The 18,540-nt window shown below is 42.4% G+C and overlaps 1 protein-coding gene and 1 pseudogene across 2 annotated transcripts in view; one reads left to right on the forward strand and one right to left on the reverse strand.

The window, feature by feature from the left end:
* SLC25A36 (solute carrier family 25 member 36) overlaps positions 1–6,474 on the reverse strand; it is a 44,223-nt gene extending 37,749 nt beyond the window's left edge. For both annotated transcript variants that reach the window (XM_067033681.1, XM_059063827.2), the window contains exon 1: positions 6,165–6,474. In XM_067033681.1, the coding sequence (XP_066889782.1) occupies positions 6,165–6,205 (41 nt within the window). In that variant the 5' untranslated portion in view covers positions 6,206–6,474. The remainder of the gene's footprint in view (positions 1–6,164) is intronic.
* Positions 6,475–8,529: 2,055 nt separating this feature from the next.
* Positions 8,530–10,282, forward strand: LOC131757617 (SIN3-HDAC complex-associated factor pseudogene; annotated as a pseudogene).
* Positions 10,283–18,540: the final 8,258 nt, after the last annotated feature.

Here is an 18,540-nt window from a genome sequence, read left to right on the forward strand (position 1 = left end):
AAATTAACAAGCTAGGCTTATTTGAAATGCTAAAGCAAAATCAAAACACTGATAAACTGAAAAAAAAAAGAAAAGAAAATGTTAACCAACAACTTTGATAAACATGGAAACAGAGGAAAGCCGTTACTATACAGCCCAAGATGTAGATGTATAGTCATTAATGTAAGGAGAAACAATGATATCAGGACTAAAATTCACTATAGAAGCAAAATATGCTGAGGGTATGTGGTAGTTTGAGTAAAAGTAACCCTCCCCACCCAAATTACTGCTTTGTTTCTTTGATCCCCTTTTGCAACAAATCTCAAAATCCTATTTACTGTCTCTAATTTCTCTCCCACTCCCATCAGATTTCCCTCCCCCTGCTCTTCCTTGGAAATTGCTGATCAAGGTAACCAAAGGTCTCCACAATTGTTAAATTCAATAATTAATAGCTCTCAGACCTCATCTTAATGGACAATAACACATGTCCTTCCTAAATAGTGTATATTTGTTTCTTCATTTAACTTTCAGAACACATTTTCTTGCTCACTTTTTAAGTCTACTTTGCTGGTTCCTGCTCTTCTTCTGATCTCTTTTGCTGAAATTTCCTCTCTTCTGCTCTATATTCACTCCCTTAGTGACCTCGTCTAGGATCATGTCATCATCTATGTTCCACTAACTATTAAATGTTATCTCTAGTCCAGAGCTCCTTCCTGGAGTCACCTAATATACCCATCCACCTAAACAACTGGCTTTTTGACTTCTCTACTTCTCAAAATTTTCATCTTAAATGGAACTACATACCGATCTTCCCCCACCCCAACCTTATTCCATCCACAACCTTCCCATCTCAGTTAACAGCAATTCCCTCCCTCTAGGTGCCTGAACTAAAAAAAACCCTGGAGTTATTCTTGACTTTTCTTCACACCCCACATACAGTACATTACAACCTTCTCTGAAGAACCGTTACGTCTCACTTTGATTACTCCAGTAGCCAAATCATTTCCCTACTTCTGGGCCTGCCCTACGTACAGTCTATTCTAAGCATGGTGCAACCAGAATTTGGCTTTAAAACTCCTGCAATCACTCTTCCCATTTCAGAAAAAAGCGAAAGATCTTCAGTGGCCTAACAATGGCCTACTACTCTGGCTATACTTGCCTCATTTCAGTGCTCCTACCCTCCTTAGGGTCTTTTCACTGCCTGTTCCCTCTGAATAGTTAATTCTCGCCTCTCCATGTCTTTGTTCAAAAGTCACCTTCTCAAAAAGACTCCACTATCCTCCTACTTAGAACTACAGTGCACCCCCATTATTCCCCTTTATCCTACTCCACTTTTCCCCAACCATGGCACTGAAACCTTTTAATTAATGATATAATTTACTTAGTGTAACAATTCAACACCCCCTTTCAGATACCTGTGGATATGTTTCAATATTACATTAAAACTGGGCATGTGGTAGGCTCATGAAATTAGTTGCAATATGGAATCTGAACTATACCAATAAACTTTTCATATTGTTACATTAGAATCCATTGTTTTATTTTACATTCTGAATCTTTTACCTATGCACTACTCTATAACATCATGCATTGGTTATTTGAAAAAATATTGGTTCACTGGATTATACAGGTCTTCCAAGTGTAGATATGTTTTGTGATACAATATTTTTAAAATTACATTTTCTATCTATTCAAGATTTCTAGGGACTTCCCTGGTGGTGCAGTGGTTAAGAATCTGCCTGCCAACACAGGGGACATTGGTTCGAGCCCTGGTCCCGGAAGATCCCACAAGCTGCGGAGCAACTAAGCTGTGTGCCACAACTATTGAAGCCCATGTGCCTAGAGCCCATGCTCAGCAATGGGAGAAGCCACAGCAATGAGAAGCCCGCACACCACAATGAAAAGTAGCCCTTGCTCACTGAAACTAGAGAAAGCCCGTGCCCAGCAACAAAGACCCAACGCAGCCATAAATAAATAAATAAACGATTAAAAAAAAAAGATTTCAAAAATTCTAATTTTTGCTTGAAAACTCAAATTTTATCATATGGCAACAAATGTTATCATTTGTTGTGGTTTTCCTTGAACCAACAGGCCCACTTCTTTCATTTTTTGAGAAAATGTCCGGCAAATATTCAAGTCTGAATTGTCATAGTCTCTCTATCAATTGTTCTTTCAAGAGTGGTTCTCATGAAAAAAGAGGCTAGTTCAGATTAAGGCTGAAACAACTGTAGAAATGCTTTACTCATGTTCCCCATTTGCCAAACAGAATATGCAATGAAGATGTGTACTCAAGAGTCAAGATTTTTTTTTTTTTTGGAGGGGTGCGTGCCACGTGGCATGTGGGATCTTAGTTCCTTGACCAGGGACTGAACCCACATTCCCTGCAGTGGAAGCGTGGAGTCTTAACCAGAGGACCACCAGGGAAATCCCAAGAGTCCAGACTTAAAACATTAATTTTTACTGCTTCAAGAACATTGCAAGTGCTAGTGACTACTAGCACAGTCTGGTGATGCTGCCTTGATGTATGCTAAGGTTAACAGCAGCTTCACCACTCATTGCTTTTGTACCATCAGTCCAAATGTCAACACAGTGAAAAGGCAAATAATGTGTTAGTATTTTTATGGGAAGAGCTTTAATGTCTCAGACCACCGAAAAGGTCTTGGAAACTCCCAGGTGTCCCTGACCCACAATGCTACACTAATCCCCTTACAGGAAGTTTGAGAATACATCAGGATAAGCAAATTACCTTAGTCCTGCAATCTATTAGTTAAGAATTAAAATGTATTTTTAAAAAGAAATAAAAGAAGAAAAAGGTTATAAAAATTATGGAAATAAGGCTAATAAAAGAATGTAGACAAAGTCTAAATAAACCACATTATACCTTTAAGTAGTCTACTTCTGCCCTGATTTTACAGGGAAACAGGTGAAGTAATTTAACAAATATTATGACAAAATTTCTACAAAATCAACATTATCTGACACCCAAATGGAGTTTCTTACTGAATAAATGAAAAATAAATGGTTTGATAAATGAATGGATTAATTCCAGGATATAAAAGTAAACCATTTCTTAGATAATCTGAAATTACTAACTATATGTATTAAGCTCTCACTGTCATAGGAGCTAAAAAGGAAGGAAATTCATCCACTTAAATGTTGAAGGTTTATGCCTTCCATTTGAGGCAATCTCTCTCTCAAATGGAAAAAAAACCCAAACTGCCCCTTGGTGGAAATATGCAGCTGACACACAACTAAACAATGTACATCTATCAAAGAATTTAAAAACATACTGCTTATGTCTTCATACACAAACATATAGTGTTATTAAAAGCATAGCTAAAATTAAATCATATTTACACCCTTTTTGGGCAGCTGTGAGTAGCCTCCATAACTCAATCAACCTAACCGATGACCTTACAAACTCTGAATATTAACCCTGACAAAAACATAATGGGACCAAAGGGTGTGTTAAAGAAAGCACGAGTTATGCATGTGAGTCGGTCACCCAGACTCAAGGTCCAGTGCTAGTCTGTTTCAAGTTTCCCTGATTTAATAATATATCTATAAGGCTACTAGAAATCTGAGATCCTGATAAACACATATTTGAATAAATTATAACCATCAAGAAAACAATTCAAAGGCTCCATCTTAAGACAATTATTGTCTAAAGATAAAATGCCACCGTGAAAAGTTATTGGTTCTTGCACAACGGCTAATAAAAAGATCTCTCTCCTTTCCTCTATCTTATTACTGAAGTAAAAAATAAGTTTCCTAACTCCTAATTTACATAATTCTATCATGATAAAAAAAATGAAATCTAGTTTTCTATGAAGAACGTCCAAAAAATGATTGCCTAAATATGCAACTTTGAGCTATACTAGACATCTTCAATTAAGAACAATGTTACCCACAACTCAGTTTGCATTTCCATAATGCTCAGCATACAGACTTCCAGAATATTCCACAGAAATTTCATACAGAAATCTATTCTTAATGATTTCATTTAATATAGAGCTGGGAGGTTCTTCAGAGATTATTTTAACTCTCATTTTACCTGTATGAAAAGCTATTTAATGTTGGGTAAGTAAATTTTTTATACCTTGGTATTTTCCCATATTTTGAAGGGGCTAAAACCAGATGATCTTTACCATCCTTCCTAGTTCTACTGTTTCTCTAAAAAAGGTGAGCCAAGTTTTACTGAAATGACTTATGAGACTACATATAAACATGAAATCCAGATGGGATGCAAAAGAAGAAAATTTATAAGGCTGAGTACCTATCTTGTGTCAGGACCTATAAACAAGTACTTCATTTAATACTCTAAAAAACCTGCATATGCTAGGTTCTTTTTGGGGGGTAGAGGGGCTCCTCAATCTATCTGGGTTTAGATGCTGCAAAAATGCCCTATTACTGTTTTTAAAGAAAACTCTAACCATAAGGGCCTTTCCATGCATTAGTAACAACAACGCGGCTGATGATCCTAATCCAAACTGGGAAGTTAGTGCAATCAAGCTAACATTTCAAATAAATGTGCCCTATTTTTAACAAAACTTGACATCTGAATATTGAATGCAGAGCAATAAAAATGTTAGGACCTAGAATAGGGCCTGAGAGATCATTTAGTACAACTTCCTCATTTTACAGATGAAGATGAATTAAAATCAAAGCGCCTGTCCATTTTTCGCTCAAAATAGTGGCCAGAAGTAGATGTGTGGTCTCCTAACTTTAAAAAATTACCTTATGATCTAATTACAGGAGGGAACCCAAGTATTTGCACAAGACATCTTTACAAGAACATCTACATGGCTAATGGTTTTTAAAAAACGATTTAATTTACCAAGATTATTCTTACGTATCAGAAATATAGAAAGCAAACCCTGACTAAACCCTGTCTCACGAATTAAATGAACAGTATTAAATAAAAGTATTTTAATGCCAGATCAGTGCCTGGCCCATAATTGGTGTACAATAAATGTTTGTTCAATGAATGTGCCAACTCAAGGAAAGTACTGTCATCACTGGCAATAGAGTCTATACGTTTAAACTCCAATCACGCCACTGTGAATAGAATCGCCTATGTATTACTTTAATATTCTTAAAGTAGTCGATTTAAAAACAAACTGTATGCTTTAAAGGGATGCGACTTTATATGGTCATAATGGCAGCGAAGAGCCTCAGCATAATTCACCGTAGCCATTTTTGATAAGACTATGATCCTACAGATAAGAAGTAACTCCTAAATTTAAAACTGCTACGACTCTCCAAATAATTTGGGAAGAACAACCTAAAAAGGAGACTAAACTGGGTGAACAAAAGATGTGTAGCACTCAAGTTGGCAATCAGGGAACTGAGACTTTAAATTTAGTCTTAATCTTGTACACACAGTAACTACTGCCAAAGCTTCTGACCTCTCCCCTACCCCACCACTTTCTCCTTTTAAGCAGACGAAAAGCAGCGGGTGTGCAAGACGCCTGGTTCTCAGGAATAGAATCCGACCCCAGAAGCACTGTCGCTTTGCAGCGCATCTCGCAACCTGGAGAAAGGAAATTTTCCAAGACCTAGAAACCTACAGCTATTGCGGGCGACAGAACCCCAAAGCCTTCCTGTTGGCGCCGGAAGCCCCCAGACAACCCACCGGGGCCGAGAAGGGCCCGGAAATCAGCTGCCAGAGATTCGAGGCGGGGCGTGAGCGACGTGAGGCAGCCCCGCAGCCGGCGCGCCAGGGACTGAAGGAGGAGGAGGCCCGGCGCCCATTTTGTCCTCGGCCTCCGCACTTCCCGCTCCTCCCCCCCACGCCGCCCCGGCCGAGCAACCTACGTGAGGCCTGCAGTTACTGGCCTTCCACGGCCCCGCATCCCCGACGTCCGCTAGGCCGCGGCGCGTGGACTGGGACTGCGTGGATACCAGCCCCGCCGGCCACTCTCTAGGCCTCGCTCCGGTTCCGCGGGCCCAAAGCCTGACGTCCTGCCGGCTTCGCCCTCCCACCCTCCCCGCCTCGGCCTCAGTCCCGTGGGCTCCCTCAGCTCCGCCGGCTCCAGTCCCCTCACCCCTCCCCGCCCGAGCCTCACTCTCCCGGTCCCCGGGCTTGAAGCCCCTTCTCCCTTCTTGCCCGTATCTCAGGCCACGGCCTTCGGCCTCAGCCCAGCGCCCTCAGCCCCAGTCTGCAAGCCTCTCCTGGGACGTACCCTCCGGCAAACAGATGCACCAGCGTGTCCCTCTGGCTCATTCTCTCTCCTGCATGTCCTCCGGGCGCTGAGGCGGGACGCGGATCCGGCCGCCGCGACGGCCGCAGCTTCCGCCCCGGACTGGAGCCGCACGGCGCCCCAGTGACGGCGACGGGAACTGACGGAGACGCGGCTGCAGAAGGCGACCGGCGCGGCCCTCCCGCCGCGCTGCAGCCACGCCGCCTCCCACCCTGACTAGGTTTTCACCACCCGCGTTGGAGGGCAACGCGGCGGCAGCGGGGGCGTGAATATTCCGACCCTCCCCCCCCGCGATATAAACAGAAGCTACCATTGGCCCGCACTGCGTGACGTCAAGCAGCCGGCATTCCTCTTTCACGTGATCGCTGAGGGGTTTCTCAATGGAAGGGGCCGGGAGGCGGGGCTAGAGCGCGTGCCCGGAGGGTAGTGGGTCACCAGGTCCTCGCACTTAGTCTGCCCGCCCGGAGTGCTGCACCCGGTGCCGCCTGGGCTCGCGCAGACAAACGGATTCGAACTTCACGCTCCCGGCCCCGACCACGTGAGAAACGACCTGGATGCCCGGTACGCAAGCGGAGTTGGGACGCGAGCCTGCCCAGTCTCTGATTTACTTTTTTTATACTATTTTTTTTTTAGAGCTGTTTGACGTTCACAACAAAATTGAAAGGGAGGTACAGAAATTTCCCATTGGCCCCTGCTTGATTCACGTTTTAATAATTGGATCTATGACCCAGCATTTATACTTCCTAGTGTTTACCTCAGAGTAGCACTCAGTGCATGGAAAGGCTTGTACAGACACTCGTACAGGATCACAAATAACAGTACGGTGTTTACAGACAATGCTTAGTGTAGTATACTATTAGTGTAGAATAAATATTCTTTATTTTAGAAAGAATAAAGAAAACTGGCATTTACTCATTTTTCTAACCAGCAAGTTTTTTCTTGTACGTATATACAAGAAGGTCAAGGACTGAGGGAAAGAAAATGTTGTATCCCTCTACAACATGATTAAATATTTAAAATTTTTGTTAATTAGTAATTATTTCTAAGGTGCAGAAGTGCAGGAAATAATATAACATAATCTGTATTCATCACCCACAATGAACAAATGTTGATATTTCCCTCCTCTTTGTTTGGTAACTTCCATTTCACCTGCAAGGTCCTCACCACACTTTCCCACCCATGTGGGGTTATCCAGGGCTCACCTTCCTTTCCTTCCAGGGCCATTTCCTTCACGAAGTCCTCCCTGATTGCCTTAGCTCTCTATGCTCCTTACCTGCTCCTAAATTCCCACAAAATGTACAGACTGCATGTCACTGGCAAGTGTGCATCTACTCCACAGTAAATGCTCATCTGTAAAATGGGCATAAGAATACCTACCTCACAAGGCAGTTGTGGGGACTAAACACCTTAAAATTATGTAAAGCACCACAGCAGTGCTGTGTAAGTGCTACCTATGATAATTAGTAATATTATTTTACTGCATTGTATTCTTAATAGCAAAACTGTCAGCAGCTAATATTGCTTGAGCACTTACTAATATGCCAGGCTCTGATCTACAGCATGCTCTTATTAAACTCTCACAACTGCCCTATGAGGCCATTGATATTGTTCCCTCAATTTGTCATGAGGAGACTGAGATTTAGAATAATTGACTTGCCCAAGATTATCCAGTTCATTCAGAAAGAGATTGGATTTGAATCCAGCAGAATCTCTCTGATCCCAGAGCTTCAGTTAGTGAAGTAATAGCTGCACATTAGAGAGGGAAATTTTGAAAAAAACAAACAAATGAAACTCCAAAAAGTAGAAATAAAAATTGACACCCTGGCCATACTTTCCCCCAAACCCTTGTATTAACTTTTGGCGGGGGAGAGGGGGGGTGTTAGTTCTATCTTTTTTTACAGCAGTTTTATTGAGGGATCTTTCACATGCCATAAAATTCAGCTATGTATAGTGTACAGTTTAGTGGTTTTTAGTATATTCTGATGGTTGTAGAGCCATCACCATTACCTAATTCCAGAACACTTTCCTCACCCAAAAAGAAACCCCACACTTGTTATCAGTCACTCCCATTCTCCTCTCGCCCTATCCTCTGCCAACCACTAGTCTACTTTCTGTGGATTTGCCTAATCTGGACTTTTCGTATAAATAGAATTATACAATATGTGGCCTTTTGTGTCTGGTTTCTTTCACTAAGCATACTGTTTTCAAGGTTCATTCATGTTGCAGCACACATCAGTACTTCATTCCCTTTTATGACTGAATAATAGTCTGTCATATGACTATATCACATTTTGTTTATCCATTCTCAACGGATGGCCATTTGGATTGATTCCACTTTTTGGCTGCCATGGATAATCGTGACGTGAATATTTGTGTACAAGTTTTAGCATGCAGATACGTTTTCACTTCTCTTGGGAATATACTTGGGAGTATCATTGCTGGGTCATATGATAATTCAATGTTTAACCTTTGGAGTAACTGCCAGACTGTTTTCTAAAGTGCCTGCACCATTTTAGATGTATTTCATTTAAAACAATGGCTGTAGCTCCATGTTTTTGGCATAGTGAATGCTGTGGTAATTACATTTAATGAAGCTTCTGAAACTGGTAAGGAGGGAGCCCAAGTTCTTACATGGAGTGAATTATTCCCGTAAGAGCAATAGCAATTCATAATGTGACCGTTTACTCTGGAACCTCATTCAGATGGCATCGTGGAAGGAGACTCTGCCCCATGCGCATTCCGTCCGATAGCCCCTGGGGCTGCCCACTGGGGTGTGGTTGCTGAGGCCTTCATTCTTGTGGGGATTCCAGGGTTAGTTGGCTGTCATGTTTGTTGAGGTTCCACTGTACTGTGTCATCTGCCAGCTCTTTTATAATGTTCCTTTCTCATTCCTGTCAGCTAATGTCTTTAAGTGATTCCTTCAAGACCAGCACGAGATGAGGTTTCTTGAGCCCTTGCCCCTTAAACAAACAAGCTTCTAGGTGCTTCTCCAGAGTGATATTAAGGCAGGGTGGGTGGGGCTAAATGACCTTGCTTTAGTGTCAGGCACACCTGTAGGTCTTCCAGACCCCCATTCCTACCGAGGGGTCTTCTGGGAACTGTAGTTTTTAACTGAATGTAGAAAGAGAAACTGATGGCGAAACTGTGGATGGCCACAACTGGTTGCTTGGCTCAAAACAAACAAATAAGCTCATTGTGAAGTAGGGGGGACTGCTACTTTATTTCCTGATTGGTACTAACCTCAAATTTTAATTGCTGCTGAACTGCAGGAGACAATTGTTCTAGACATGGCAGTTGAGGAGGAGGGAGCGATTGGAGGCGGGGGATTGGTTTGGCATGCACTCCTGCACCCCGCACCTCAGGAACGTTATTGCATGTGGATCGGCTGCTTTTGGAAGACTATTGCCCAGAAGAAGTGTTTGGTTTTCACAAGCCAAAGATATTCCAAAGTATAGAGGGCTGCTGTATTTGCAGAGCTAAATCCTCCAGTTCTCCATTCACTGACAGTAAACTCTATGGAAAGGACTTCCAGAGCTGCTTTCGGTTACATGAGACTTGATCAGGAGACATCTGTAATGCCCGTGTCCTGCTGTGAAAAGATGGAAGAAATTACCAGCAGGATAAAAAAACAAACAAACCCAAAAAACAAAACTGGAATCATGTGGTAGATGCAAGGGCAGGACCCAGTCTAAAGACTACACTGAAAGCAGAGAAAGTGAAAACTCTATCTGGAAACAGGATAAAAAGCAACCAGATCAGTAAACTGCCAAAGGAATTTAAACGTCGTAATTCTGATGCTCACAGTACCACCTCAAGTGCCTTTCCAGCTCAATCTCCTTGTTATAGTAACCAGTCAGGTGATGGCTCAGATAAAGAGATAGCTTCTGGCTCTAACAGAATGCCAGTGTTTTCCATTTTGGATCTCACATACTGGATAAGACAGAAAATATGCTGTGGCATTATCTATAAAGGCTGTCTTGGGGAAGTCCTCATCTGACACACACCTATTCAAGTCTTGCTGCAGCAATAAGAAAGCAGCTGCTGAGAAGCTGGAGGAGCAGGGGCCAGAGCCACTGCCTATCTCCACTCAGGAGTGGTGACTGAGGTTTATGTAGAAAGGAAATAAAAAACAATTTAAATTTTGGAAAACAAAGCAACAAAATTATCCTCCTGCTATTCTGCCAAATGATGATTTCTAGAATAGTTGTTTTTTTAATAGAGCTTTTAAAAGAAATTATTTATTTTATTTATCTATTTTTGGCTGCGTTGGGTCTTCATTGCTGTGAGTGGGCTTTCTCTAGTTGTGGCGAGTGGGGTCTACTCTTCATTGCGGTGTGCAGGCTTCTCACTGCAGTGGCTTCTCTTCTTGCGGAGCAGAGGCTCGCATGGACTTAGTTGCTCCAGGGCATGTGGAATCTTCCCGGACCAGGGCTCGAACCCGTGTCCCCTGCCTTGGCAGGCAGATTCTTAACCACTGCGCCACCAGGAAAGTCCTTAGGATAGTTTGAGTGGGTTATTTTTCCTTCAGTTCCACAAACTCTGAAGCCAGTGTCTAGCTTACTAAAAGAACAAAAAAAGTGTACATAATATAGGCTTGGCCAAAACGTTCGTTTGGGTTTTTTCTGTACAATGTCATGGAAAAACCCAAACGAACCTTTTGGCCAACCCAATATTTAAGATGCTGAGTATTTCATAGGAAAGTGAATGCAGCTGTAAAGTGCTTTTAAGTCTTTTTAAAAAATCCCCTTGGGCTTTCCTAGTATCCATTTATTTAAAAAAAATCCCCTTCTAATGAATGAAATTAGGGGAATTTCAGGGGACAGAGATGGGATTTGTTGTATGATAAATGTATGTAGTTTTAGTCTTTCTATATTCAGAAGCAGTGGTTAGAGCATTTTTTTAAGATGGCTGGCTATACTTGTTTTCCTTTGTTATAATAAATTTGTCATAACTCAGTAAACATGGACTTGCCCCTAGAGGTAGTTATTAATAACTCTGAAATATTAAGGTCTTGCCAAGGTTCTGATGATTCAAACCTGTACTACTGAATATTAAGCAGGACAGACTAAGCTCTCTGGTGCGAATATCTTGAAAGAGTAATTTCTAAATATACAGAGGTAACTTAACTGTATATGTTGCATCCTGTGTCACCTCCCTCCATATTGATGTTTTTTGTTTTTTGTTTTTTGCAGTACGCGGGCCTTTCACTGTTGTGGCCTCTCCCGTTGCGGAGCACAGGCTCCGGATGCGCAGGCCCAGCGGCCATGGCTCACGGGCCCAGCCGCTCCGCGGCATGTGGGATCCTCCCGGACCAGGGCACGAACCCGTGTCCCCTGCATCGGCAGGTGAACTCTCAACCATTGCGCCACCAGGGAAGCCCCATATTGATGTTTGATAAAGATTTTTTGGGTTTTGTTTTTATATTTATTGATTAACAAATATTTATTGAGCATTTATGGTGCACTGCTATAAAGTGAATTTTTTTTTTAATTTATTTTACTTCTGGCTGCACTGGGTCTTTGTTGCTGCACTGGGTCTTTGTTGCTGCACTGGGTCTTTCCTGCTGCACCCGGGCTTTTCTCTAGTTGAGGCTAGTGGGGGCTACTCTTTGCTGTGGTGCACTGGCTTCTCTTCTCAGTGCGGTGGCTTCTCTTGTTGCGGAGTGCAGGCTCTAGACGCACGGGCTTCAGTAGTTGTAGCACACGGACTTAGTTGTTCCGTGGCATGTGGGATCTTCCCAGACTAGGGCTTGATGAACCCGTGTCCCCTGCATTCGCAGGCGGATTCTTAACCACTGCACCACCAGGGAAGCCCTGATAAAGATTTTAATTTATAAGAAACTTCTAAAGCAGAAGTTCCTCTTGGGGAAATGTCAAGTCTTTAGGATAAGCAGTCCTATATGAATAGTACCAAAGCATTACCACTTGGTAGAGAACACACTCTATTAAAAATGTTAAATTATCTGAAAAATAAAATGTGCAAGTCTTCAGGATGGCACACGAAAAAACAAAAGTTAATGCTCCTTGGGGCACATTTCTTAGAGGGCTTGCAAGTGTGTAAATTGTTTATGTTACATGACTGGTGACTTCCTTGAAAATCTGCACAATTCACTTTTAGCTCTGGATTACTTCAGTTGACCTTTGTGAAGGTTTTATCTGTGTAGAATGGTTGTTTGACTTGTTTTAACCTATTAGGGCTTCAGGTTTTTGTGGGTTTTTTTCATTTTATATTAAAGTAAAATTCTACTAAAAAATTTTTTTTTCATTGCTATGGGCTGAAGAAAAGTTAATAGCTATTCGTTGGGAAGTGGAGCAGAGATGGACCACCGATGCCATTTTTCCCCCACTTAGCCTTTGTTGGTCTTGTAGGTACAGAAAATTCATATGGGTCCTAGATTGGCAACATTAGTTTTAAATATTTGGGTAAGATTTTTAAAAAAATCTTTGTGTCTTTTTAGCTTTTAGTGGGAGGTTTGGAGAGATTGTTTTATATTCTCAGCCAGATGCCATTAAGTTTTTTTCCTTATTTTGCTTTTAATAAAAAGTAATACATTCAAACAATACAGAAGTGCATGAGTTAGAAATTAAAATCCTCACTTCAGCCTCCCTTCCTAAATCCTACTCCTCAGAGGACATCATTGGTAAGAGTTGGGTAAGCATCCTCCTGGGTACTTGATGCCTTGATGGTAATCATCTCAAAGAGCTTCAGATGTGTACAGTACTCACCATGTGCCAGGCCTTGTTGGAAGCACTTTTCATGTATTTTAGCTGTAGAACCCAATGAAGGACATTTTATAGACGAGGAGACTGAGATGCAGAGGGGTTAGAGGATTTGTCAAGGTGACTCAACTAGCACGTAGCTGAGTTGGGTTGGAAACCTAGGGAGTCGGCCTCCAGAATCTGTACTCTCATCCTCTATTCTACACCATCTCCAATGTTCATTGGTTGAATGAGAATATTAGCTATAGTTTCAAAAAAAAAGAGGGGGTGGGGTGGGGGAGAGGGGGCTTTTGAGAGAACTTAAGGAGATGTGGTGCCTAGAGGACAAAATGTGTACTTATATCTGAGCCCCAGATGGAGTCATGAGGGCAGTGACTCCCAAATGCAGGTTTCATGTCCCATTGAGCCACCTCTCCCATCAGCAACATCAGTTACTCTGTGTCACATTTCAATTCAATCATGGTTAAAGGCTCTCCTTAGATACACAGGTGATAAGCAGAGCTTGCACTGGAAATACATAAGGAACTGATAGAAAATGGATTTCCCCCAGAAAGATTCAGTTAGCTTGTTGGAAACACTGTCCACCGGGGAGCAATTTAGGAATGTGTCCCAGGTGGCTTGGAGAAAAACCCCAAAAAACAAAATAGGACTTTTCCTACCCTCCAGGACAGGAGTATTAGAAGGGTAGTGAGACCTTGCAAAGAAATGCATAGATTTTGTTGAGATAGGGTGTAACACACTTTTGTGTGGACAATGCCTGGGACCTCAACGGTGTGTGGTAATGCAGAAGTTGTGCCCTGCCTCCCATTTAAGAAACCATCTAAGGGCCTTACTAAGGGTCCCTGCTTTTTTTTTTTTTTCTCTGTTTTTTTATTGAAGTATAGTTGTTTTATAATGTTGTGCTAATTTCTGCTGTACAGCAAAGTGATTTAGTTATACACATATATACATTTAAAAAAAAAATAAATTTATTTATTTGTTTTTGGCTGCATTGGGTCTTCGTTGCTGCGCACGGGCTTTCTCTAGTTGGATGAGCGGGGGCCACTCTTCGTTGTGGTGCGCGGGCTTCTCATTGCAGTGGCTTCTCATTGCGGTGGCTTCTCTTGTTGCAGAGCACGGGCTCTAGGTGCGCGGGCTTCAGTAGTTTTGGCTCGCAGGCTCTAGAGTGCAGGCTCAGTAGTTGTGGCGCACGGGCTTAGTTGCTCCATGGCATGTGAGATCCTCCCGGACCAGGGCTTGAACCTGTGTCCCCTGCATTGGCAGGTGGACTCTCAACCACTGTGCTACCAGGGAAGCCCCAGGGTCCCTGCTTTGAAACCCAACTTGCCTGTTGGCATTTGAATCTTGTTTTTAACATTAATGCTTTGTTTTTATCTCAAAGTAATAAAGGCAAAGAAACAACCCAATTCAAAAAAATAGGCAAAGAACTTGAATAGACATTTCTTCAGAGAGAATGAAAAGATGCCCAACATCACTAATCATTAGGGAAATGCAAATCAGAATCACAGTGAGATCCTACTTCACACTGATTAGGATGGCTACTATAAAAACAAAACAAAACAGACAAACAAGATCAGAAAATACCAAGTGTTGGCCAGGAAGTGGAGAAATTGGAACCCTTGTGCATTGCTGGTAGGAAAGTAAAATGGTGCAGCTCCTGTGAAAAACTCTATGGCAGTTTCTTAAAAACTTAAACATAGAATTATCACATGATTTAGTGATTCCACCTCTAAGTAGGTACCCAGAAAAACTGAAAGGAGAGACTCAAACAGATACACTCACATTAATGTTCATAGCAGCACTATTCGAAATAGCAAAAAGGTAGAAACAACCCAAGTGTCCATCATCAGATGAATGGATAAACAAAATATGGTATATACAATGGAATATTTATTCAGCCTTTAAAAAGCAGGGAAATTCTGACACATGCTGCAACGTGGATGAATCTTGAAGATATTATGCTAAAGTGAAATAAGCTGATAAACAACAAATTGTATTGATAGGATTTCACGTATGTGAGATATCTAGAATAGTCAAATTCATAGAGGAGGAAAGTAAACTAGTGGTTCCCAGGTGTTAGGGGAAGGGAGGGAGGAGTGGGGAGTTAGTGTTTAGCGGGTATGAAGTTTCAGCTTGTGATGGTGGAAAAGTTCTGGAGTGGGATAGTATAATGGTTGAACAATAATGTGAATGTACTTAATGCCATGGAATTGTACACTCTGAAATGGTTAAAATGGTAAATTTTATGTTATAGAAATTTTACCAGAATAAAAAAAACACTTCAAGCAATGCATATGGTTGTAAAAAAGTAAATATATAGTATTAGAAAAGTTATAATAACTTCAGACTTCCTACTGATTCCTCAGTCTCCTTATTTTTGCTCCTAGAGGTAGCCACTTTCAACTTTTTACTTTTTCTTTAGTTCCAGATTTCTCAATTATAGCAATTCATGCTGTTTTTCTTGATCTATTAATTTCAGATGTTATCCATTACACTTCACATTATCAGAGATGCAGATTTATCTTTCTTACTCCACCCCTAAACTCCCCATTTTTCCTGCTTCATCTTCCTAATTGTTGTATCATGATTTTTTAGTAAAATTGATAATTATTTATCATCATGGCTATATACATTTTGTCCACTGCAAAGCCAAATGGTGTACATGCTGTTCTTGCACAACTTTTTACTTTTCTTGGTTAACAATTGCCCTTTTTTTCTATTTGCCTAATTTTCTCTACCTGTCCTAATTTTTTCCACATACTACATCATATCTATCTATCAATGGCTAACAATATTATTTTCTCAATGTTTTAAGATCAGTCTGTCAATCCCATTTTCTTCCCCCTCCCTCTGGAGACCTCCCTCCTGGATTCTTCCATCTTCCTGCTCCAGCCTGAACTAGTTATAGTTACTCTCTTGGCTGCACAATTGTCATCCTGGGATTTACATCCCCTTACCTGTTTTCTGGATCTTATGTTTTTTGGTTTTTGGTTTTTGTTCTTCTTCTTTACTTGCTGCTTCATTCTGCTGAAGTACGTTCTTCAGCAGTTGCCAAAGAAGAGTTGCATAGGAGGTATTATTATTAGATTTTGCATGCTTTTATTTTATCTTCATATTTGATAATATGGCTAAGTATGGGATTCTAGATTGAAAATCATTTTCCCTCTGACTTTTTTTTAATCGACTTTAAAAAAATTTATTTATTGGGCTTCCCTGGTGGCGCAGTGGTTGAGAGTCCGCCTGGACGCAGGGGACACAGGCTCGTGCCCCAGTCCGGGAAGATCCCACATGCCGCGGAGCAGCTGGGCCCGTGACCCATGGCCGCTGAGCCTGCGCGTCTGGAGTCTGTGCTCCGCAATGGGAGAGGACACGGCAGTGAGAGGCCCGCGTATCGCAAAAATAAAACAAAATAAAATAATTTATTTATTTTTATTTATTCTCAGCTGTGTTGGGTCCTCGTTGCTGCGTGTGGGGTCCTAGTTGCGGCGAGTTGGGGCTGCTCTTCGTTGCGGTGTGTGGACTTCTCATTTGCAATGGCTTCCCTTGTTGCGGAACACGGGCTCTAGGCACGCGAGCTTCAGTAGTTGTGGCACACAGGCTCAGTAGTTGTGGCTCGTGGGCTCTAGAGCACGGGCTCAGTATTTGTGGTGCACGGGCTTAGGTGCTCTGCGCCATGTGGGATCTTCCTGGACTAGGGCTCGAACCTGTGTCCCCTGCATTGGCAGGTGGATTCTTAACCACTGCACCACCAGGGAAGTTCCCCCACTATGACTTTTGAAGTCACTGCCCCATTGGTTTCTAGCATCCAGAGCTAATATTGAGAAGCTTGACTCCATTTGTAACTCTGGTCTTTCTATAGAACATGTTTTTTGCTATTTTAACCTTTTAGGATCTTTCTTTTATCCCTGGTTTTGGGAAATTTCACCACAAAGTACCATGATGGTGGTGGTCTCTTCATTCATTGTGCTGGGTACCCTATGGGCCTTTTAAGTCTGTAAATGAAAACCTAGAATTCACCCTTGGAGTGTTCTTTAACGGTTTCACGTGTGCTGGTTTGGGTCTTTCAGCCCCCAAAGCCAAAAAGTATAGTTGATTTTTTCTCCCCTGAACAGTACCTGGCAAGAAGTTGGCACTGGGTCAATACCCAGAGTCAATGGCCGAAAGTTAAAAGGATTGACTTCTGGTTTGGCAGCAACGCCGTGCAAAGCAGCACTTGGCAAATATTTGGTGGCGAAGAGAGTGATAACAGTTTTATTTCATAGGTGGCCAATTCCCTTCAGTCTGGGTCCCCCCTCAGGCCCCACCCCAGAACTGCTTCAGCAGCTTTCCACCTTCTCCATCCTTGACCTCAGGCCATGCCCTCTTACCCTGCTTAGTAGTTGGGTGAACAGAAGAGAAACAGAAAACAGGACTGGGAAGTCTCACTGACCTTGGAGTTAGGGTCAAAGGTCAGTGTCGGGGATAGCCCCACAGCCTGTAGTCAGAATTACCTTGGAAAAGCCTTTGAATCTCCCAGAAGTGTGAGGTACTAACAACTTCTTTTACTTTATGTTTCTCTCTGCTCCTCAATTAATCCCTTAATGTCTTCTTTCAGGATGTCCGTGAAACCATAGCCATCCAATTTCTTGGCCACAGCGAAACTGTTTTTCCTTTTTTCATTGATTGGGAAATACTTAAAGTTGTTTTCCCAGCTTTTCCATAATTTTGGCTCTGTAAGACTTTCACTTTCAAGCAAAATGGAGTAACAGGGATCAGAAATATGAAAATCCAGGCAAAATATATAAAACTGTAAACAAAAAGAACAAAGAGCATTGCTCGTCATCCCCTTATACAGAGAATTAAGTCACAGTGCCCGTGTGCCCTGAGGGGAATTCAGGATGGAAAAAGCTGGAAGCATTCTGTGCTTTTGGATGTGCAGTCCCCTAGAGAGTTATTACAGTTTATGCAGTTATTTATTACAGTTATGCAACTTTTATTCAACAAATTTTTATCAGTTAGGGATCTGACACGTTGGTGGATGCTTTCACATGTATTATATCATCCTGTTCTCACAGCACACCTATAGGGTTGGATTTCTTTATTTTTTTTCTACTTATAAGAAAAGGGGGGACTTCCCTGGTGGCACAGTGGTTAAGAATCCGCCTGCCAATGTGGGGAATACGGGTTTGATCCCTGGTCTGGGAAGATCCCACATGCCGCGGAGCAACTAAGCCTGTGCGTCACAACTCCCCTAGCTTGGCACTTAAGGGTGATGTCCCTGTCTACCGCCCCCCTACTCTCCTACCCCTTCCTATAAGCGCAGGTCCCTCTAAGCCAACTGAACTGCTGGCGTTACCCACATTCACACAGTTGCTTCACTCCTCTGGGCTTTCAGAAATGTCCCAACACCTCCCTCCCCTGCTGTGTGCTTGCACAGCTCTGTGCTGGCGCTGGCCTCTCCAGACCGTGCCCCGTCCACCCCGCAGGCTCGTGCACTCCCTGAGAGCCAGGATTCCTGGCCAACTGCAGGCCCCACGCTTCCCCAGGTTGGGAACCGTTTCATATTTGTCTATGTAGCCTCTTGGGCACTTGGCATCGTGGACATTAAATATTTTCCACGTGCCTACCCTGTGCCAGGTAGTGTCCTAGCAGAGCAACGA

Source organism: Kogia breviceps, chromosome 5 (genome assembly GCF_026419965.1).
Source record: "Kogia breviceps isolate mKogBre1 chromosome 5, mKogBre1 haplotype 1, whole genome shotgun sequence".
NCBI lineage: Eukaryota > Metazoa > Chordata > Mammalia > Artiodactyla > Physeteridae > Kogia > Kogia breviceps.